The sequence below is a fragment of the Sardina pilchardus genome, chromosome 5 (assembly GCF_963854185.1).
Source record: "Sardina pilchardus chromosome 5, fSarPil1.1, whole genome shotgun sequence".
NCBI classification, from domain to species: domain Eukaryota; kingdom Metazoa; phylum Chordata; class Actinopteri; order Clupeiformes; family Clupeidae; genus Sardina; species Sardina pilchardus.
This window is the reverse complement of record NC_084998.1, coordinates 16,970,350-16,993,759: the sequence shown is the minus strand read 5'-3', so window position 1 is coordinate 16,993,759 and position 23,410 is coordinate 16,970,350. Positions and strand designations below refer to the sequence as shown.

The 23,410-nt window shown below is 44.9% G+C and overlaps 2 protein-coding genes across 4 annotated transcripts; both read right to left on the bottom strand.

Annotated features, from left to right (window-relative positions):
• Window positions 1-79: 79 nt before the first annotated feature.
• zgc:165604 (uncharacterized protein LOC792578 homolog) lies at window positions 80-5,104 on the bottom strand. Its single transcript, XM_062535629.1, has 6 exons — window positions 5,041-5,104; window positions 3,069-3,223; window positions 2,332-2,530; window positions 1,150-1,305; window positions 686-808; window positions 80-378 (listed from the first exon to the last, which is right to left on the bottom strand). The coding sequence occupies exons 1-6, from the start codon at window positions 5,102-5,104 to the stop codon at window positions 170-172; spliced, it is 906 nt and encodes a 301-aa protein (XP_062391613.1). The 3' UTR covers window positions 80-169.
• A 1,062-nt stretch (window positions 5,105-6,166) lies between these two features.
• pacs1a (phosphofurin acidic cluster sorting protein 1a) lies at window positions 6,167-22,777 on the bottom strand. 3 transcript variants are annotated; one of them, XM_062536717.1, is made up of 24 exons: window positions 22,352-22,777; window positions 19,054-19,141; window positions 18,737-18,826; window positions 18,336-18,461; window positions 18,095-18,239; window positions 17,730-17,812; window positions 17,424-17,507; window positions 16,505-16,564; window positions 16,051-16,211; window positions 15,725-15,818; window positions 15,416-15,481; window positions 15,123-15,229; window positions 14,719-14,851; window positions 12,452-12,556; window positions 11,902-12,008; window positions 11,405-11,559; window positions 11,036-11,146; window positions 10,551-10,659; window positions 10,184-10,226; window positions 10,002-10,044; window positions 9,623-9,764; window positions 8,146-8,384; window positions 7,668-7,787; window positions 6,167-7,445 (listed from the first exon to the last, which is right to left on the bottom strand). In XM_062536717.1, exons 1-24 carry the CDS (start codon window positions 22,504-22,506, stop codon window positions 7,327-7,329), a joined length of 2,685 nt encoding a protein of 894 aa, XP_062392701.1. In that variant the 5' UTR covers window positions 22,507-22,777; the 3' UTR covers window positions 6,167-7,326. The 3 variants fall into 3 exon arrangements, with proteins under 3 accessions (XP_062392701.1, XP_062392702.1, XP_062392704.1); XM_062536718.1 differs by having other exon boundaries at window positions 16,505-16,561; XM_062536720.1 differs by lacking the exon at window positions 17,424-17,507 and having other exon boundaries at window positions 16,505-16,561.
• Between the last annotated feature and the right edge of the window lie 633 nt (window positions 22,778-23,410).

Genomic DNA, 23,410 nt, shown 5'->3' with positions numbered 1-23,410 from the left:
TCTCTCCTGCTTTTATTTACTGAAGTAACCCAGCAGATGCATGTGGAGGGACTGTAATGTACCAGTTAGTGACGTGAAATGAAAGTGTCCAGGTGGTTAAGCAGGCTGCTACCCAGGTTTTGGTGGGAACTTGTTAATTCTTGGGTAGGCCCAGCAAGCGCTCCCTGGCTTACACAAAGGAGCGCTTGATGAGCGAGGGGGTGTATCGGATCTCGTTGTAGCACTCCTCCTCTTCTTCTTGCTCCTTGGGGCTCCTCATCTTCCTCTCCTGGCCGGAGCGGTGCAGCCACAGCACCAGCACCAGCAGGGCCAGCAGCAGCAGCGCCATGGAGAGGGTCAGCAGCACCCCCTGCAGGATCCCAGGGGAATTGTCTGGTGCTGGAGGACAGCAAGGCAAGAGAGAGAGAGGGGGGGCAGTGAGGCTGGATTGAACTGGGCACAGGCCAAGACTCCTTACAGTCAAAGGTTACATAATTTATTTTGTTTATCACTCAACAAAGTGCAAGAAAGTGCCAATAGACTGTAGGAGGGAGACTTTTTAGTCCCTTTTTTAGCTTCTAGTCCTTGAACATCCCATTTTCTGAAGATATCATTTAATTACTGTGCAAGGCTGTCCTGTTTACATGTCTGATATTTGACATTGGAAAGTGGCTTCAAAGTCAAAGGGGAGGTGCAGGATACTCACGTGTGTACACAGAGAGGTTAATGTAGCAGCTGTGACTGCCCAGGAGGTTGGATACATAGCAGCGGTATACCCCAGATGTCTGCGCCGAAATATTTGCCATTTGAACAGAGCCTGACATGTCACCTTGGGACAAGAGCAATTTCAGAGTCACTGTTCATTCTCTTGGACAAGAAGTACCACTTCTAGGGAATGTGAGGTGAGAATGCACACAGAATGGAATGTGGACCATCATCTCTCTGGCCCTGCATATGGACATGCATCACAGGGTGTTGAACTGAAATAGATAAGCTTGAGGTGGCGTCATTTGTGCCAGCTGATGTGTTTCATTTATAGTGTTCTTGGTGTGTGCGTGTGTGTCAAACACCGAGGATGTCATTCATTATCAACATCTTTCAGTTAATAACTGACAAAAGCTATTAGGAAGTTCTCAGTTCGAGACGGCAGTGTTGTCCCCGAGCTCTTACTGTCCATGTTGAGGGGCAGCGTGATCTTGTCCGGCGACGTCTTCTCCCAGCGCATCTCGGGGGTGGGCACTCCCTCGGCGACGGCACAGGAGAGCGTCACGCTGCCGCCGGCCTCTATTTCGCCCTCCCACAGACACACGGGCAGGGAGGGGGGCGCTGCACAGACAGGAACAGGAACAGGACACACATCAAGAGGAATAAAGGAGAGGAGAACAAAACACTAATATCCCCAAGGGATAAGTTTACTTGCAAAAAGTCTGTAAGAAGAAGGTACTGTATGTAGTGTGTGTGTGTGTGTGTGCAAACATCCATACAATACAGTAAACACAACACAGTGGTCACTGTCAATTTATGTCCCTGGTGCCATCTAAAAGATAAAGCTAGATTGAAAAATAGGGGTAATATCAAAGTATCATGAACCTAATTACTTATGTTGTATCTTTAAAATGTCTCTCCTGACCATTTAACAGAGCACTGAACACTACAGTATTTATTTCAATTTATCAGTACAGATCAAATGTATTTTAAAAGGCCCCTGCGACGAGCTAAATAATGTTAGCTATTGTAAACAAGAGCACTTCAGGCCAAATCAGAGTTAATTAATGTTCATCTAGAATTCATTGGGGGCATTGGGGGAGGTATTGATGCCTACTCCTGCGCTTGTAGAAAGTGTTAATGCGGTTATCTTGTGTGAATTAGGCTAGCAGAGCACGGCATGGGACCCAATAATTCAGTGAGCATTTTTAATTAAAGGCCAATCTCCAGACAAAAAAAACATCAGGCTATTATCAAGTGCCCTGCAGGGCCAATTATGTAGCAAGGAAGCTCATTCAAACATGAAGAACAACAAATGCTTCTTCGAGGAAATGCTGAGACAGGGAAGTGGTCAGGAATAGAGGGAGGGTTTGTTTCACTTTCCCAGAGACAAGATCACCACAGATGAATTCATATGGCCCATTCAGATTAAGAGTGAATGGGTAGGTGGGAGAGCAAGTGTAAAAGTGAATTCAATTAATGTTATATGCATTTTGACTCAAATGGTATAAATCCAAGTTCACAAAGATATTGCTTTTTGAAACCCATCTGTGATGAGGCCTATGGTTGACAGAATGAGCCATTATATCACAGGCTGGAATGTGTCAGTTTTGGGATCAGCCGTGCGGTAAAGGGGGTCTCTCTTACCCAGTACACTCAGACTGAGTTCGCCGATCCCCGGATCTCCCACCTCTGGAGGATTGCTGACCACGCAACGGTAGATGCCCGAGTCGGACACCCGTGTGTCGTTCAGGATCACGTCGGCACTCCACGGGATCCCTGTGAACCCCGCGCGGCCAGTGAAGGCAGGGCTCTCAATCACCTGCCCTTGGTCATACACTATCACCTGCAACACACAGGGGCTCCATCCACTTATTGTCAACATGCCAAATAAAATGTAGGAAGTACATTCACTGTGTGGATGATAACCTTTCATTTCTATTGCACAATGAACTGAGTGCCACCATCACCCACACACACACACATTTGAGACTTTGTCCCTCCCACGACACTGTAATTAACTGTTTCTGTGTTCTTTGAATAGCACTGTACTGTACATCCTGAAGGAAGACCAACCCCCACGGTTGTCACTGCATAATTTGCACTCTACATAGTTTAGAATCCAGCAGCCTGCAGCCATGTCAAAAAATATAGCCTCAGCAAAATGTACACTATATATTTCCATTGTCACGTTTATGCAGATGTTTTTGCATAACCACCAAAGCATTCAGATATGTCAGAGGTTACATTACATATAAGCTTTTCATACCCATCTGCAGAGCTTCATCATTGACATGTTTATTCACGCTAATGCACTACATTTCTAAACACAGGTGTCTTTGCCAGAACACTGACGCGGTTTTCCTCCAGGGTTGTGAGTATACCTGTGAGGGAGAGTCGGGGTCGGAGACTGGCGCTACGGTCCAGATGATGTTGAGGCGCGAGAGGGGGATCATGGTGAAGAAGGAGCAGGGCAGGACCACAGAGTCCCCCTGGATGGCCTCCACATTGGCCTCCCGCACCATCACGCGCACCGCACCTGGAGAGGGCAGAGGACAGCGTGGTCAACTGAGCTCAGGCAGGACACAGAGGGACAGGCAGGCAGGCAGGCCTCTAACTCGACCAACTACAGTATTAATATACTAGAATATACTAGTCCTCAAGCAGGCAGACTTGTACTTCAGCTTACTATTAATATTTACTATACTAGAATAGTTGGGCGGTGGTAGTGTAGTGACTAAGGAGTCAAGGTAGCATGTAGTAGACTTAAGGTGTCTCTCATTCAGCGTTTATACATCCTCCCTTGCTCCTCGGGCCTCGATCCTCACTGATCTACATAAAGAAAGATAGAAGAAGGGATAGACTATCCCATTGTTGCCGACCCATCATTCTTTATGTACATCAGTGAGGATCGAGGCCCGAGGAGCGAGGGAGGATGTATAAACGCTGAATGAGAGGCACCTTTAAAAGTTGTAGGTTTGATTACAATGGCCCTTGTAATATAATTGACATACAGTATGTAAGTTGTTTTGGATAAAAGAGACTGCTAAATGAATACATGCAAAATGCCAATATATTGATCCTTAAGCAGGTAGATCTCTAGCTCAGCCTGTTATTAATATACTACTAGTCCTCAAGCAGAAACTTTGCCTATTGTATACTGTAGAATGTACTAGTACAGGGATTTTCCACCAATGGTTTGTGAAGACATTAGCGCCTATCCAATGTGAAGCAAGCTACATTAATGAATACACATTCCACAACCCTGCATCCTAAAGTGTAGTTTTACTGTGGTAATCGCTGTTTTTTTTTTCTTCTTTTCCTCACATCCAGCAACAGTGGTCCACAGGTTGCTTATCCCTAGGTTATCCCTAGGTTACAATCAACTGGAAATCCCTGTGCAAGAATATAGAGATTCTCAGACAAGCAAGGCCTCTATCTTAGCCTGCTTTAATACACTAGAACATGGTGATAACATTGCACATTTGAGTGAGTATTCAAATGAACTGATTTCATCCCTCCATTCAGATGAGCTGATTTCATCCCTCCATTATTGTGCACAGGCCATGTCCTCCTGTCCTAATTCTACATCTCATTACCGTAAATAATCACACACACACACACACACACCTCCTCCCTCATGGCATTGGCATTCCCAGGCCCTTTGTAAGTGTGTGGGAAATGAAAATCAGGCCTAATTGCACATGACAGACTCCGCCAGTGAAGCCATGGAGTCTCTCAGAGGGAGAACAAAGGAAGCTGTGCTCATTTGGATGCTCTCTGATGCATCTGCCCAAATCACAAACATTTTTAATATGATTTCATCTATTCATTAATATTTTTTTGCAAGATTTGACGCCTTAACCCAAGCCTCAAAACATGCCTCAAACAGTATTTAAAACTGATCCTGTCCTTGCATATGATTATTAGTGTGAAGTGGAAATAATTGAACGACAAAGGTTTATATCAAACATTTGTGATCCACTGCCAATATGAATTTGGTTTATATATTACATATGATAAAGACCTAATCAACATTTCAGATGATGAATCATGCAATGATTGAGGTAATGTTTACATGGCAGTCAACACTATTTGTACCTCTTAAGTGAAGAACAGCCCATCAGAACAATATTTTAGCATCACTTATTTTGTTGAATATATCACTACTGTTGTTGTTGCTGTTAATAACATATTGTAAACACGTTGTAAACTGAATCAACACAGCACATTTCCAGTAGACATTGTGCAAACACTGGTTCCCAGAAGAAGCAACTCCCAGCCAATACTTATGAATTATTAGTAGTGCATTAGTGCTCGTTAATAATAAAGAGAGAGGTTAAGCAGGGGACTCACTGTGCTGCAGAAAGGTGTTCAGCAAGCAGGCGGTCCACAGCAGCCACCATCCTGAGCAGCCCATCACTGACGCACAATGAGCCGCCAGACTCCATACAGCGCTGTGTGTGTGTCTGTGTGTGTGTGTGTGTGTGTGTCTCCCTCTCTCCGACCCCCTCCCTGCACTCTCACCAGGCCCTGGCATTGACTGGGCAAACATAATTACGTTATTGAGCGGCGAATCAAGGATCACCACTGCCACCCCCACACACACAACCCCACAACTAGTCCCCCCCCCCCGCCCATCCCCCTGGGACGGTCAGCCCCAGCCCTGCCACCCTCACCAGCCTCACCACCCCAGCCTCCTAGCGCACTCAAATCCCCACAGACCCTTCCTCTGGAGCACGCACACGTCTTTGGACAGACACACACACGCACAGCACATGGGAGAAGAGATCCTAGAGCTGCAATTAGCATGATATTATTATGAGGCTTGTGAGGGGAAAGAGAAGGTTCATGAAGGATGTGCTGCATTTTGCTGTGGGTCAATTGTTTAGTGTCATGTCAAATAAAACAAACTTTACAACAAAAGCCTGCCTTGTCACCATTAGACAAGTTAGGACACTTTCCCCCCCCGTGTCTCATTTTAGGATGTAGGTCAGGATATTTGAGCTGACTTATGAGAACCCGGTCTCGTGTTTTGATCCCCTAATCATGTCTTTGGGAGCCGCCATCCATCTGTAGGGGATTACAATCATCTCGGAGAGCCCATGTCCTTCCTCAGAGGGGGTGGAAAGACCGCTTGGCCTACATTTGTCAGGACATTTAGCAGCACTTCATGGAGTCGGGAGTGAATTTGAGCACCAAGGCGTTTTTAAGCGTTTTGGTACGTGCCTGGTGCCATCTGCTCTTTAGTCTGTTTCTTAACAGCATCTTCACCCTCCACCGTCATGCCCTGCGGCCAGACAGCACGCTATTACTGTGCTAGTTTCTCCCCCTTAATCTTTAATGGGATGTGATTATGTGTGTATGTGGTGGGAAGTTTTAACACATGCTCCTAATCATAACATGCTCTAATATACATGTGCAGAGATTTGCTGCAGCATATATCAATGCTGCTTTAGTAAATAGCCACACGTAAAAAAAAAAAATGAAAAACAAAATATTTATTAGCTATGCTTTTCAGTACACCAACATACTGATATCGGCAGTTACATTAAAATCACTACATGTTTCAGAATCATTCAACATGCAGAAATATCTAGCGTCATATGATTAGAGTTATTTGAACATCTAAGCAGTGGAAAATCTCTGTTTCTACTTTTTATGGTTGAGTCTTGACAATGTGCTTGACCAGAATGTTGGCAAAATCTTAACGCAAAGCTGGAATGTAACAGCAAAGTGCTTGCTGGTTGGATCCTTTTAAAAATGCAGCATATGAAAAGAATCTGTTACACAAAAATCTGTGACAAGTCATAGAATTTGCAGAAACATGTTCAAAAAGATCCATTAAATATATGTACACATCGATTTCACAATAAGGCAATTCATACAAAACACTTCACACTGGAAAGCCACATTGGTCCATATTAGCAGCATGGTATATCCTACAATGTTTAATGTTATAGACACGGAGTACTAAAATAAACAACCACCAAAGAAGCTGTCACTCACAGAAATTAGTTTGGGGGAACCATGACAACGTTCAATATGTTAGAAATTAAGGCCGACTTCAAATTCTCTCGGAAACATGTCCTCTGATAACTGCCCATATTCTTTTGCCAAGGCCTCTGTGTTATAGAAAAAAGCTGGGGTTTAAGCCAAAAAAAACAACAACAATCTTTTATGAGATATTTAACTACTACACTATAGATCACATTATTGCAATACAAGGGATCAAGTCAAAGGTAATTACATATTCCACTATTGTTTGTTTACTGAACACCAGAAAATTGACACAAAGTTCAAGTGTTATTGCACAAATGCAACATCAACAGCAAAATCCACTGGTAAGAGTGCACACACAACATCCAGCCTCATACAAGGAACACAGCTCAAAATGGAAGTGTGTGGCTTTGTCTCAATGCAGCATCAGTTAGCCTTCAGCATCAGTTAACTTGAGGTGTTGTTAACCACAGATTACAGACTGAGTTTCAGCACCTCGTCCTTTCATTGATGCTGACAGAACTCAGGGTGGGGGGGTCGAACCCCATCCATCCACCCTGGAAGCCAAATGGTCACGGAAAACACCAGAACACTGTGTCCAGGAAGCTCCTGATGAGATCGACTCGGGAGTGCGAGTGGGCGCTAAGAGGTCGGTTTGCTGTAGCCGAACAGGCCCACGGGGAGGTACTTCACATGTGTGGGCCACTGGGCGGCCAGCTGGAAGAACTTCACGTCGTTCCACTCCAAGCCATCTACAGACACTGAAAGACAGAACGTATTTGCTTAGAACGGTTCCTTATCAGTTGAGCAGCATGAAACCAATCCAGTCTCGCTGTTTTTAAGCCCTTCATAGTGAATATTATATTCAGTGAATATTACATTTGCCGTATGTTACTTAACAATTTGATGTCTCAGTTTAGTATCATATTGTCGTCACATTGACTGACACAGAGATAGGTCATGCTATGGGGATGTGTCTGTACCTCGCAGGCTGGTCTGCTGCTGTTTGGAAGAGCATATCAGTCTGGTGATGCCTTCGATCACTTGGCTCTTGGACTCGATGTCTCTCTCCTTTGGCTTCTTCCCAAGGAATATGGTGGGGACTGTGGGCAACAAAGACATTTGGACAGAGAGGATGACCGTGAATGTTCATCAAGATAATAGGCAGCAGTGATTCATCATTTCCCAGCATGCAAACATGACATACTGTATGTGCATGTGTCCGAAAAAAATGTACCGCTCTCAAAATGTGAAATAAAGTATTAACCAGTATTAACCCTTACAGTGTAAGTAAGTGTGACAAAATAGAACTAGATAGATAGATAGATAGATAGATAGATAGGTACTTTATTGATCCCCAAGGGGAAATTCAGGAGACTATAGAGCGATTCAAATTGTTCCAAATCTAAAAGTGACACAGAGGCAGGTAGAGGTCTCTGGAGCATTCGTGCGCTCGTTCACCTTTCTTGTTCTTCTCCTTGGTGACCACCGTCATGGCCATGGTGTTGGCCAGGTGCTGCAGGTCGGCCGAGGACGAGCTGGGCAGCCGACTGACCTGCAGCGAGCGGAAGGCGCTCTTCAGGGTGTTCTTGGTGCCCGCCTCGCGCCGCTCGCCCTCCTTGCGCTTGTCTGGCGCCGAGGCGGCCCAGTAGTCCACCTGCAGGCCAATGGCGTCCACCCCGTGCGCCATGATCGGGCTCCTGTGAGAAGGACAGCAAGCCCAACAACGCGTGTTTAAGTTTGACTTTGTAACACTTGCAATTAATGGTGGAGTCCGCAATCCTGGCAGAAGGTTGTTGACATGTCAGTTCAATCACACCCAATCAAATTACACCCCTCCTCTCTGTGCTCCTGAGGCAACATGTTGATTGGCTGGAATGGTTTATAGCTCAGTCCAATCCACTATGCTTGTTTCCCATTTACAGAGCTAGAACTGTGACTGTGTATGCTCTCAGTCATACAGTGCCCTCCAGAAGTATCTGAACACATGCTAAAGTTGACTATAAAGAGGAATATAAAATCAACTTTTCGAAATTGATCTTAAAGGGATATTCCGCCATTTCTGGAAATACGCTCATTTTCCACCTCCCCTCGAGCAAAACAATCGATATTTACCTTGTTCCCGTTCATCCAGCCATTCTGTGAGTCTGGCGATACAACTTTTAGCTTCAGCCTAGCTTAGATCACTGAATCGGATTAGACCATTAGCTTCTCGCCTGCTAGCTTCATGTTTAAAAGTGACTAAGATTTCTGATAATTTTCCCATTTAAAACGTGTCTCCTCTCAAGTTAGAAAGTGCAATAAGACCAACTGAAAATGAAACCTGGCGTTTTTCTAGGCTGATTTGACATGGAACTACACTCTCATCTGGCGTAATAATCAAGGCAACTTGCAAACATACCATAGGCGCAGTGATATCGTACGCATCATCTGAAAATAGTCCCCATAGACATCAAGCAGTAGTAGTGCCAGTAGCTGCAAGTTGCCTTGATTATTACGCCAGATGAGAATGTAGTTCCATGTCAAATCAGCCTAGAAAAACGGCAGGGTTCATTATCAGTTGGTCTTATTGCACTTTCTAACTTGAGAGGACACACGTTTTAAATGGGAAAATTACCAGAAATATTAGTCACTTTTAAACATGAAGCTAGCAGGCGAGAAGCTAATGGTCTAATCCGATTCAATGATCTATGCTAGGCTGAAGCTAAAAGTTGTATCGCCAGACTCACAGAATGGCTGGATGAACGGGAACAAGGTAAATATCGATTGTTTTGCTCGAGGGAAGGTGGAAAATGAGCGTAATTCCACAAATGGCGGAATATCCCTTTAAGGCCTTAAATTAAAGAAATTAAGAAATGTTCAAATACTTATGGAGGGCACTGTATATGATACGGTGCACTCCATGCACTCAGAGAGTGGTGCGTCATTTCTTCCATACCCTGTAACAGCTGGTCCGCTGAGAGAGGGAGAAGGGGGCGGGGTTATAGCATCCTTCAGGGGCCCGCTGGCTGCCCCGTGTGCTGGGGGTGACGTGGAGGGCACGGACAGGCACACAGACAGGCTCTCCTCATAGTCTCCACCTGTGGACACACACACACACACACACACACACACACACACACACACACACACACACACACACACACACACACACACACACACACACACACACACACACACACACACACACACACACACTCCCATAAAACATCTCCTATGTTTTTAATCATCAGTGTAAGGCATTATAGCCAGTAAATTATAATGTATTCATTTGATAGCCTATATTATTCAGTATAGTATAAATATAAACACTGTACCTGTAAACACTGGACTCGGTTCAACAAGCCCAACCTTCACCATCTGTTTTGAAGATAAACCAGTTCATAGTAGGTGCTTTAACGAAGCTACTCAGTATATTTCCACTATGTGATTCTAGTAAATCTCCCCAATTCTTATTGAACATATTAAAACTAATTCAGAGCAATTATTTTGTACTTACACCAACAAATGGCACAAACTTCTGGCAGGAATCCTCTTCATGTCTAAACATAAATTAAAAAACAATAACACATGAGAAATATGCTGAAGCAGAATAAGACATTTCAACATGACCTGCACTAGGCAATCAGGCCTTTTAATGAGGTGCTTGGACCATAATGTGAATGTGACATGCATACAGCTCCTTGCAAAACAGGTTAGAGACTTGACAGAGCCCCTGCTGCCAACTCGATAGTTAAACTCAGTAAGTGAATAAATAAGTCAGGTGTATTCAGTCAGTCCACTCAGTCAGTCCAGTAAACACGCTCTGCTGTGTGACCAAGTGCCTCCAGAGTGCTGTGCTGTGCTGTGATGCAGGCCTGACTCACGTGTTGGGCTTGCAGGTGAGCATGGCCTCGGCGATGGGGAGCTGGTGAGTGACGCAGGCGCCACTGATGTACTGGCTGATCCTCCCCACCACGTCCAAACTCTCCACATCTGCACCACGCAGTCAGTCACACACACACACACGCACGCACACACACGCACACACACACACACGGATGCTTGAGTATGTTAGTTATCTGGACACTGATTGTGATAGGAAAATACTTCCTGACTTATAATAACAATATTCAAAGTCCATGAAATGGAGGAAATGGGTGGATATAACAAAAAAAAACTTCAAAAAGAGGACAAATAAAATGGCTGCATTATTGTTTACTGACATCTAGAAGCATCCTAAATAAATAAATAAATAAATAAATAAATAAATCAAACATCACTCAATGCTTCTGGGAAATCCAACATTTTTCCTTTTTAAAAGCTCCACATGGGGCCTCCACGTGGTGCGTAGGTGGCTGGGAGAGCGCACCTGTGTGAGGGGGCTCTGCGCGGCCGAACAGCTCCCGCCAGCCGGAGTCCTGGAAGGAGGAGCTGTAGCGGTTATCCAGCGAGGCCAGGTGCTTGGCCACAGGGTGAGAGCCTGCGCGTGGGCGGACAAAAGGGAGGAACAATGACCACTGATGGGGCTTACAGATACCAATGACAGCAGGCAGCTGGCCTGATAAGCTGATGATAAAAAAACAGTCACTACTTAAAATAAACAAAAGTGTTAGAACAGTACGTATCAGTGAAATACAATCAGCAATTTTGCAATTGGAGTTGTAGCATAACATGTATCTCGCCGTAAACACAGTAGGTAGACATTTTGTTGTGACAACTGGCTGGCATGTCAACACACCCAGAGGAACGACCAGGATCCTGATGTGGCCCAGCCAGTCGGACGTTTTGCTGGCCAGCTCAGAGACAAAGAAGCGGAGGATGGCCCCCAGATAGCTCTGCCCGCCGACCGCCACCACCTTCACTGGCTTGGGCGTGGTGGAGTTACAGTTACAGCTGCAGAGACAAGAGAGGAGAGTACAGGTTAGAGAGAAGAGAGCTTTACAACAGCAATGGGCAGAGAGGAGCGGAACCCTCTGGAGCTAGAAATCTTCCCTAGATACGTGTGTGTGAAAGTGTGTGTGTGTGTGTGTGTGTGTGTGTGTGTGTACTGTACAGTATATGTGTGCCTGTGGTTGTAAGTGTGGATGGGTTTGTGTATATGTGGGGGGGGTGGGTTTGAGTGTGTGTGAGTGTATGTGTGTGTGTGTATGTGTGCCTGTGGTTGTACGTGTGCTTGAGTTTGTGTCTATTCGGGGTGTGTATGTGTGTGTGTGTGTGTAAATCGTTTGCACTCACAACTTCTGAATACGGCTGAGCAGTGCGGAGAGGGCAGCCTGGATCTCTGACGTGGAGCAGGTGCTCACCACTGCCAGACTCTGGGCCTGCAGGGCCTCAGACACATACTGCAGACACAAGAAAACAACAATGTCACCTCACAAAGTCACAACAGTGGCTACACACACACACACACACACACACACACACACACACACACACACACACACACACACACACCTTACTGCAGACACAACAAAGTAACAATATCACCTTGCACCACACACACACACACAACTCACGTCACCCAGCTAAAACAAACGACCACTTTAGCCACTCAATCAGTGACAGTGGACAAATGGAGAAGCCACTCAGTAAGTGGCAGAGGAACAGAACAGGAGAGGCTGCAGCACAGCCGTTATATTAGGGAAGCAAGAGGCTCCACAGAGGGAATTCTAATCAGGTCTCTTTCCACACAGCACGCAGCAGAGTGAAGCGAGTGAACAACAGTGGACGAGGAGCACGGAGAGACGAGGGCAGATGAAAAGGAAGGAGGCGAGGTGAGTCATACCTGTCCCTGCCAGTCAGTGCCGTTGACCAGGATCAGGCTCTCTGGCAGGGCGCTGTCTGACAGCAGGATCTGATTCAGCTGGTCGTACACAATCTTCCTCGGCATCTTCAAATCACAGATTCACGACACAAAAATGTGTGATTGACAGATCTCAGTACAGCTGAATACAAAGATAACAAGTACAGCAAGTCGCTTGTTTCAAGTAAAGTAAACAAGTATATGATTAACACTAACATCATACAGCTGTGAGGAGTCATGGTTTTAGACACCTGCCACACCCATTATTAACAAAATGTGAGTAAGTACATTTATTTTGTAAAGCACATCTAATTACACACAACATAAACAGACCAAAGTGCTGTACAGTTGGTAACTAAAAAAGACACATAATGCAAAGACACATTTGAACAATAGTCATAATAATATAAAACATTCAGAAACAGGGAGAATAAGCAGGAGTACAGGGTTAGGGAACAAGAAAGGGCTGGGAGTAAAAGTGGGTTTTTAGCCTATTTGAGGGCAGAAATGGAGCTGATATCCAGGGGAGCTGGTTCCACAGACGTGGAGCAGGAGCAGCAACAGCAAAGGCTCGATCACCCCTCTGTTTGAGCCGTGAGCGTGGCACATGCAAAAGCCCTTTGTTTGTGGATCTAAGGGACCTTTGGACTGATTAGGGCTGTGCAAGGTCAGTGATATAGGTTGGGGTCAGCCCATTCAGTGCCTTGAAAACAATAACACAATAAAACAATAAAACTTTGAGCTGAATCGTAAAAAGAACTGGGACGTGCCAGTGCAAGGAGGAGGAGGCCGAAATATGAAAACATTCAACAGTATTATGCCAACATGACAACACCACTAAGCAAGTACCAATTGTGAAATTCTGGGCCGACACAGATGTAAAATAACCAATATGGCCAATAACCAACGAAGATACTGACATTTTTCTATTTGTTTGTTTACTCTGTTTTTATTGTTAATTACCATTGGTGGCAGGGAAACAATAATATTCATTATTTAAAAAATACAGCCCTTCACAGCATTGTCTCTGAATGTGCTAGTCTGCCTACAGTACAACACAGCATTTAGCTAGTGCAGAATTGCGACGCTACGCTAAATGTCATATCATTTGCTGATAGGCTGATACCAGTCAACAGGGCAAATATCAGCCGATAACAATGTTGGGTCGATATATCTGAGCATCTCTAATCACAACAGTGACAAGCTGAGGCCCTGGCCTTTTCCCCTAATAAATTGGCATGGGAATTTGGAGATGTGCAGGCTAAGCCTATTGAAGCGTAGCTAGAAGATGGTGCATAGCAAGCCAGAATCATGATGATGGTGGTAGGCTGGAGCTATTCCTAGCCAACTTCAAACGGCCAGCCGATGTCACAGACAAGCGAACAGCAAAGGCCCCCCCCCCAGAGGCTTGACAGTGCATGTCAGTCCTGTCAGATCTCGCCACACTTCCCTCCCGAACTACAGGGAACTTTTAATGGCCAGTGGCAATCATTAGAGACTCCAGAGAGATATTCAAATACCCACAAATAAAGCCGTCGTGGAGAAGCAAACATTAGTCATGTATTACTGAGTCATCCGAATCCACACTGGGAGCTCGGGGAGTTACATAAGGCGAAATCACTGCCCACTCTTCTTCACTGGCAACATAAAAGCGCATCCACCACGCACACCACCCACACCAAGCCACTAATCCCATAGAGCTGGAGAGGGAGAGGGAGCCGAGGAGGTTGAGGCTGAGACAGCGCTCGCCGAGCACAGCCCCCGAGGCAGGCCTGATTCAGCAGCCTCATCTTCCCACCGCAGCGCCAAAGACTCCGCACTAGCGAAAAGTGATGAAATAGAAAGTAAAACCCACCGCGTAGGGTAAACCTCTGACCCAGTTTCTCCAACAAGTGATGTCCCCACCTCCTACAGCCAACTCCAAGATTTAAAAGGGCCTCTCTCCTAGATTTCATTTTAGTTTTATCTTGTGATTTAGTCTATATTCTGCGACAGGAAGACATTTACAGTTTACATTATTGTAGATTAACATTTAAAGTATGGCGGTCAAACTGCTATACAAACTGCACCCCTGAAACTGCACTTACCATGGATAATTCTATACTCTTTGACTGCACTGTGTACAGCGTAGAGCTTGAGTACAGAGGCCCACAAGGTTCATATGGGGCCAAAGTAGGGAGGTTCTGACGTTCAAATCTGAGGTTCACTAGGTTCACGGAAGAAAAAAGCGTATGGGAGAGAGTCCGCACCTGTGGCGTGAGGTTGAGGTCCGGCGACCTCTCGCTGTCGGAGCTGTTGGTGCGCTCGCTCAGGGGCTTGGACAGCTGCCGCTCCCGCATGGGCGTCCCGCGCCGCTGCCTCGGCGTGCGGTCGCCGTCCAGTCTGCAGGTCAGGAGGAGCACATAACACATGAGGGTGAGCCAAACTGCATTCTGGGTAATAAAAAACAACAACAACAACAACAACAGCTGTGTCCTTGCTTGCCTCGGTATTACTATGATCTGCCAAAGATAACAAGGGCACAAATGAGCCACTGTGTTTATGTGAGTGGGATGGAACCCAAATCGGCTGCATCTGTCAGCTCCAACACCAACATAATTAGCCTTGGAAATAAGGGTATGGGTATTCTGAGCCAGGCCTTGCTTTCACAGACCTAGGAGAAGACGAGCTTTGATTCTTCAGAGGAGTCCGTGGCCTTTCAGCTACTGACAGGGTTATGCAGGGGGTGACATCAGCCAGAACCTCCAGCTCGGTCAGCTCCTATGAGAGAAAAACAGAGACAGGGAGTGATAGAAAAAGAGAGAAAAAGAAATAGAGAGATAGAGGGAGAAAGAAAGAAAGAAAGACAGAAAGAAGGAGACAGATGCAACAGGAGGTACATTGTGAGTAAAAAACAGACTAAAAAGCTGGTCTGCTGTAAGGTTCTGAAGATTTGGTTTGCCTCACCAGTGCATCTGACTCTGAGTTATCGTCCAGATGTCCGCTGCTGGACCGCTTCAATCTACAGTCCATCTGAGGAAAAAAGGGTGAGAATTTCACGCTACTTCCATCATTTTAAAGCGGAAAAGAATCCAAATTTGCAGAGAGGCTGGAAAAGTGTTTGAGAGAGATTACAGATTACAGCAAAGAATATGCAGATTCACAATCTTGTCAAATTGATTTGTCAGAAGATCTGTTATCTGTGTGTCTCGGTGAAACTTGAAAGAGGCTGATTATGAAGCGAGTAAATCTCTGTCCTTGATCTGGCCCACTCACTGTGCTCAGGGTGTCTCTTCCGTGGCTGCATCTGCTGTTCAGGCTGCCAAATTCGGTCTGAGAGCTGGACTGGGACAACCCCTCAAAGAACGGTCTGCAGACAAGAGCACAGAAAAGATTCATGGATAATTCACCTTCACAAACAGGATTGTGTTATGGAAGGAAGGAAGAAACAAACAAATAAACAAATAAATAAACAGACAAACAAACAAACAGACAGACAGACAAACAAACAAACAGAGGGGAGGGAGAGAGAGAGAACATTCATATATGTGTATCTATGTATGTGTATATGAGGGGATGTATGTGTACAGTATGTGTGAGACCTGAGCTTTGGCTTGGGTGTGCTGATGATGCTGTCTGTGTCGTCCATCTCTGGGCCGCTGTCGCTGGGGTTGTACATCTCCAGGCTGTCGTAGAGGTCGTCCAGGTCCTCCTCCACATCCTGGATCTGCTCCTGAGACACGTGGTCCAGGCCGAAGCCCACCTGAGCCAAGAGGAAACGCACGCAGGTCACCTCTCATGCGTACAGCAGTCACTCTCATAATACAACACAATTGGTCGATCCAGGGACGGCAGCACCATTTCATCTAATGTGCTTGTCATTTCATTTAAAGAAGAGATTCGTCATATCGGGTTAAATAAGAGATTCTGTAACAATAATCTTCCCAAACAGTAGGAGAGAGGAGCTCAAGGCAGGGGGAGAGAAATGAGGAAAAATGTGGGAGGGAGAGAGAGAATGAGGGATTAAAACAGCATTTTTCAAGCTTGATTATTTACCTCATCAAACACCTTGAACCTTTTCAGCAAGGACACAAACTTTTGCTTGATGTTAGGCTGCTTGGGAAACAAAACAAAAGTTATAAGCAGACCGAAAACAAGAACACATCTAACAATGCCCATAGGACCCTGTAATGAAATACCAGTACAGGACAGGGAAGTCAACTCAAGCCAGAACATCAAAACAGCATAAAAAAAATAAAAAAAAACTGCAGCTACAAAAAATAGCAAGAAAACCATGATGCGTCCTTACAGTTATAATTACTGACAGGCCTGTTCACTTGATGAATGTCAGAGACATTAACAGTCTCCGGCCACAAGGGTCATTGGGAGGGGGTTGGGGAGGAGGTGTGGGGTGAAGCTTCGTCTACGGGGTATTGTGATGTGTCTGGCGCAAAGGGGGGAGGACAGAGCATGTCAACTTCCCGATCTGCTCGTCTTTGTTTTGCTTAGATTTCGCTGCCACGGGCAAACTGCTGCGGTGAATGAGGAAGCAGCGTGATTCTCTTGTGACTTCCTTTGAAAGCGTACAGCCTACAGGGCCAACTCTGTGAAACCATACCTGATCCAAATGCAGCCACTTTCAGAGCAGTAAGACTTTCTGTAGTCATGTTATCAAATGTCATGAGAGCAACAGGACTGGCCACCATAAGTTTCTTCCAACTAAATAGCTAAAGTTAACGGAAACCCTCCCTGATTTTGAAAAGAGTTTTCGAAGAGTTGTGAGATGTCAAAGTCTGTGTGCTGAACAGTGCATCAGTGGGATGATAGCAAGGAGACTGCAGATATGGGACAGTAACTTCTACTAGTTACTACTACCGGTTATGTGCGGCTTTAAGACAAGAAAGTACCAAGTACCATCTATTCGTTCATTATGGATAATCTACTGGATCGTGCTGTGGTATGGCTGTGTCCTTACGTTTGCTCGGGTGATAGATGCAGCTGTGGTCAGTTTGCGTCTTGGCTTTTTCTTCCTCACCTCATCCTCATCATCAAACGGGTACTGCCATAAAAGACAAGATACATACGAAAACAAAAAAAATAAGAAAAGAAAAAAAAAATCAACCCTCAAATTAGTCAGCCATGCTAACGTGACCACACACACTCAGATTCCTACGCAGCCCAGCCCGGTGACGAGCCAAAAAGCTGAGTTTGTGCCACTCTCATGCCCACACACACACACACACACACACACACTGCCTTTCGCCCGTGCTGTTGTCCGAACCTGGAGCGGGTCATCGCTGCCTTCCTGCTCGGATGAGTCACTCTCCTCCTCCTCCTCAGAGTAGTCGATGTCTGGGGAGCGGTCTGTTGTCAGCACAGAACAGATATGGACAGCTATATCAATATCAGAGACCATAAACACGACTTGAAGGTAAATGGATTAAATAAGGTCATTTTTTTAGGCCAATTTCTAGTAATTGCATTCAGGGACTTCTGAATGTGACCTACACCGTGATCGGTACATATGGAAATAAAATAACGTAATTGAATACTTTATTCCAATTCACAGACATGGCACACACTATATTTAATACTGCTGATTGGTATGGCCTAGACTAGACTAGGCTAGCCTTGGTCTTAGCCTACCTGACAGCTTGGTCTTGGGACCCTCGTGATCGATAGGTTGACTGGACAGGGAGTACACCCGGATCTCCGCCACGGGCAGAGCGGTGTCCTTCACCGTGGTGTGCAGGCCCAGAACGCGAGCCCCCTCAGAGGGATGCTGCATCACCTGGGGAGGAAACGAGGTAGGTAAGAGCACGGCTCAACTTCCTGTCAGCACCCAAACAAAGCGGCTTCCTCTGACTGGGTGCCCTCACCGGCTTACCTCGGCCATGTTGATGAGGCCCAGGGCGAGGGTCTTATAGCCCAGGATGGTGCGGTTCTTGTACCTCTTGCGGCGCTGCAGCATTATCTGGAGTCTGTTGGCATCTCTCTTCAGGAAGTGCGGATACTGAGGAGGAAAACAGGAGAGGATATAGCAAACAGCTCGAAGGTCCTCAATGCTGGTGAAAGATAGTTGATGTTTGATAGCTCAATAGCCAATCAAATTACACCCTTTGCTTCCGTTCTATTAAAACAATGTCATGATTGGCTGGAATTGTTATGGCACGGCTTCAGGCAACATGCTTACATTCAAAATATGGTACCGTTATACACAGACTAAACTCATTTAAAGTCTGAGCTATGCTCTCAACAGTTTGAAAGAGAATATTAAACATATCTTACCTGTAAGGAGAAAGTCAACTGCAGATCAGTCTCAGTCAAACCAGCTGAGGACAAAAGGATTTCATTGGAGCGCAAAATTCGTTTTGAACCCTGAGAAGATAGAGTGGTTATTGAGAGCAGTTAGTCATGGGTAATAAGTTACTGTAAAGCACATCTGAATAGCCTATTGAGATGAAGTCCTTTTATTAAAAGATAACTGCTTTGCATAGAAACAGGGCACACATTACTGGGAAAAGTGACTTCAGTACAATTTAACTGGTTCTTGGGATGTCAAACAAATGTAAAGATGTCACATTAAATGTATAAAGATGATTAACCTGGAGTTTGACGGCAATGACGACTGATGTGAGATCACGGTCCAGCTCTTTCAACATCACAAGCTTCTTCAAAGTGAGGCTGAAGATCCTGGGGGAGAGAAAGTGAGAGGAGGAGGAGGGAGAGATAGAGAGGGAGAGATAGAGAGAGAGAGAGATAAAGAGAGAGAGAGAGAGAGAGAGAGAGAGAGAGAGGGGGAGAGAGAGAGAGATGTTACTTCACAGCTAATGCCTCAGGCAAGAGTAACCAGTGCCAGACTGGACTGACACTGACACTGACAAAAGAAAAAAGAAATAATATCTGTAGGAATCATCAACTTTAGCTGAAGTTGTCTTATTGTGTATGAGAGGTTTCAATTCGTTTTCCTCACTAAAAACAACTTTAGGGACTAAAGATGAAGAACATAATTGTGCAACACTACAAAAATTCATCTTAAAAAGCGTACTATTAAAGATGGCATCATAAATCAGCCGCCACACATAACTCAAGAGGGTTGTCAGGGCCCTGCTCTGAAGTGAAACAGGAAAAGTCACCCTGGAGTTCAGGGACAATTGTGTCAGGAGGGAATTGTTGGTGCTGCAGCCAACCGAGTCCCATTAAGGATATTAGATAAGGACATAAATCCTCCACCAGAGTGAAAGAGTGTGGTTGTAAGACCGGAGCTGTGAATGGCATGGCAGGTGCCATGGTTGAAGATGGAGAATCTATCTACACAGAAAGACAAATGTGATACAGGGACATGTAAAAGAGGGTAAAAACAAACACTTAAATTGTTCAACTTAATCATGTGTGTCAGTGCCAAAATGTGAGAACACAAGCCAAATCAGTTCATTTTGTGGATATACACAGATACCATGCATACCATCCACTCTGCCTCTCTCAGCAGACAGATCAATATGTCTCATTTGCTTCTAATCATATTTATTGCCCAATTTTACTGAAAATAACATCAAGATAATCCTAAACAGATTCAAATACCATCTCAAAGTTTGTCGTCCTTAAACCATCTAATCAAATTTATTGTCCAATTTGACAGAAAATTACATCAAGATAATCCCAAACAGATTCAAATTGCATCTCAAAGTTTGCTGTCCTTAAAACACCCTCCATTAAACCAGCTTCAAATGTTCCTCTATCCCTCTGTCTGTCTCATAAATATATACATGAACAAAATTGAGTTTTACCACAGTTTCATACCCAGGCAATTTCTATTCATTGCTTATTAGAAAAACATGTCTGGTCAGCAGTACTTCACAGTAGTAATAGTAACACAAATCTAATAGTTAATGTGTTGGTCATGAAATGATGTAAGGTGGCAACTGGCAAGCCGAGATTTCAGGAGTTACGAGTATGTATGCACCAAACTGCAAAAAACAGTGATGGAAAGAGAGTATTCTCTGACTGGGACAGATATACAGCTAAGAAAGCTTCTCAAAACTTCTTGGACTCACATATTTCCATACACTCTCCATACAAAATAGCATCATGAGATTCACAAAGCTGGGTTGGAAGGGTCTCTGTTTGGAAAGCGTTTTATATCCAAAAACACCGTCATCCTGGTGTGAGAGCATTGGACAAGGTAACATGCTTTGATAGGCCATTTTGTGAAACTCACTACACTCAAAGACTGATTGGCATGATGCTTAACCTATGATTAAAAACACCACTCCCTGATGTCTCCCATGTTCCATCACACCAGCTCTCCGTAACCCTCCACGGCCTATGCAATCACCAGATCTTAACACTGCTGAACCTTGATAACTGCACTCTATTGGAGTGTGAAAGAAAGATTTCCACCTTCTCCTTTGCTAAAACTAACTGGGTGACTGAGTTCAGAGATTGTATGACAGCATTCCTACAAGAGTGGAAAAATGTTAAAGGCAAAGGGTAAGTCCAGAACGACTAGATATTGCGTTTACGCGCGCCGATATTGTGGCCACCCCGCTACAAACATCAAATAAGTAAAGGTAATCCTAATCCTAATATCCTGGTAGAGCACCTGCAGAACAGAGAGTGGCCCTGGCTTTCAAGGCAGTCCCCGAGGCAGCTAGCCTAGGAGTAAGTAAATTTGATCAGGCTCTGACAACCTGAGGCCAAATTCACTTATGTGTCCATTTTTCCCTATTATGGGGTAATACTAGTAGGAAGATGATGTCTAGAAGGGGGAGATCACAGACCGGCTGGTAATACGATTAGGATTTATGTGAGCAATTGTGACTTCGCCTTTTTCAGAGATGTAATGTTCTCAGTTACATAAGTCTCCTGGTTAAATTCACTCACAGCGTAGAGCATAGAATCTGACAATGTTCTGTTTTTTTAGGGGGGGTTTTCTAGATTTATTCTGACCTCCTCCACATGAACACCTCCAACATAGTCAGTCATTTTTGTCTCTGGAGGTAGGAGGCTCTTCTCCTACATCTCCTCTCAGCCAAGTCCTTGTATTTTCAACTGCCCATGCCTCCTTTCCATCTGTATTCCCACGCCTCACCTTGTGCCTCCCCATCCTTCAAGCTCTCTCACTGGGGAGACCCTGGATAAGAGATGCTCTGCTCAAGGGTTTACCCAGCTAAAAGGGACTCCCAACAGACTCTCTCCCTTCAGCCTAGGCATTGTACGTGGGCTTCAAGTAATAGCCCATTCATTGTAAACGAAATTGAAAACAGGAATAGTTGTTAAGGGAACAAGCTACTCTTAAACTTTTGCACACAAAGCAATCTAATAATAACTAATCTAATATCCCAGCAAATACCCACATATTTGCAAAATTTCACATACATTCACACGTTCTGTGTATTTTCAACACAGCTATCCTTGATGGGGATTAATGAGGGTGTATCTAGCCTTTCATAGAGCACACCATGCATCGGCCATCACAATACATATTAACCATCATAAACAATAGCCAACATAACTGTGGATTTTAAACTATAAATGGATATAATTGTATCCCCCTCACCTCTCACAGCTGTACTCGATGGGTAATTCTTAGGTGCTTTCTGACACACCTTGACTAAGGTAGCCTATGCTTTGTAGGGGAACTAATTCTAGCCTATATCGTTGCAAACCATTTAGCTTCAGCACAAAACCAGCCTAAGAATAGCCTTTGTCGCTGATTGATTTGAGAAATGCGGACAGTTTCAAGCAATAGAAAGAATTTGAAAACAGGCTACAGCGTGATGTGGATTAGCTTCCATGCTGTTGCAGTGTAACATTGTTGACATACCGCAACCAACGAACAGCAGCAGCATCTGAGCTTTCATGGCACGTCCGTTTGCGCCTACTCGGCGTTTGAATTCTCACCTGGGTACACAGTTGGGTGATGACCGGTCAACTTCCCAGGTGGCATAAAGGTTCATCTGCACCGGCCGAGTAGAAGACATTGTGACAGGCTTGAGCGGTTGCAGGTGCGGTCCTGGAGCCGTTCCACTCCGCGGGAGCCCTCCTTTCTCCGTCATTACGAGGGTTTTTCCGTGGAGACGAGGTGGCTATTTAGATGCTCCCTTAACCATTCAAACAGCCCTGCGGAGTGAAGGCAATAGAGATCATGTCTCATAGGTTACTCGATTGATTCCTCCATATGTAACCACCAGCATTTTCCCACCGCTGCCAACAGCCGCTGTTCGTCACTGCTTCATAGCTGGTGCGCGCTTGTCCTCAGTCCTCTAAATACTTGCATTCCGCAGACAGCGCAGCAGCAGGGCATTTCCACCGACCCGACAAGTTGAACGTTTCTCACAGCAGGAAGCGGAAATTTGCTCTTGAACACGCCAAGATAGTTACGCCTCTTATTAAAGATGCACAACATACTTTTATGTGCAGTGGTGAAGCCATCTCTCTCTCGCTCTCTCTCTCTCTCTCTCTCTCTCTCTCTCTCTCTCTGTCACACACACACACACACACACACACACACACACACACACACACACACACACACACACACACACACACACACACACACACACACACACACACACGTGTGAGGGGTGTATACAACTCAATCAATTATTTATCTATAACTGCTCGGCTTCAGAGCTGGCAACGTTGTTAAATTGCATTTTTTTGTAGGCTAGTTCTTCTAATTGATCCACCTATCCCCAAATCAAGCAAACATATTAGTTCTGATACCTGAATCCTCGCTAATCAGTCCCATCACATCACTGCCTACCCGCATCCATAATCATGGTTTTGAGTAGACACCCACGCTGCGGGTTTCATTACAGGTTATGGTACAGGGCCGTAATGAAAGTAGCCTACAACCACTGAGTCAATCTATACATAACACGTAAACCGAGTCCAGTTCTGATCATAATCTTATTTTTTGTTGTTGTGATGTAGCGCATGTTATCTTAAACTTTTAAA

What these genes read in the sequence shown, in the direction of transcription:
- zgc:165604 (XM_062535629.1), bottom strand. Translation starts at nt 5,104, where the DNA reads ATGGGCTGCTCAGGATGGTGGCTGCTGTGGACCGCCTGCTTGCTGAAC. An exon ending in GCTGCCCCTCAACATGGACA is followed by an intron (nt 809 to 1,149) that starts GTAAGAGCTCGG and finishes TCTTGTCCCAAG; the next exon opens with GTGACATGTCAGGCTCTGTT. An exon ending in TAACCTCTCTGTGTACACAC is followed by an intron (nt 379 to 685) that starts GTGAGTATCCTG and finishes GCTGTCCTCCAG; the next exon opens with CACCAGACAATTCCCCTGGG.
- pacs1a (XM_062536717.1), bottom strand. Translation starts at nt 22,506, where the DNA reads ATGACGGAGAAAGGAGGGCTCCCGCGGAGTGGAACGGCTCCAGGACCG. An exon ending in CAAAGCTCGTCTTCTCCTAG is followed by an intron (nt 14,852 to 15,122) that starts GTCTGTGAAAGC and finishes CCTGACCTGCAG; the next exon opens with ACTGGACGGCGACCGCACGC. An exon ending in AGTTTGTGCCATTTGTTGGT is followed by an intron (nt 10,045 to 10,183) that starts GTAAGTACAAAA and finishes TCTTCAAAACAG; the next exon opens with ATGGTGAAGGTTGGGCTTGT.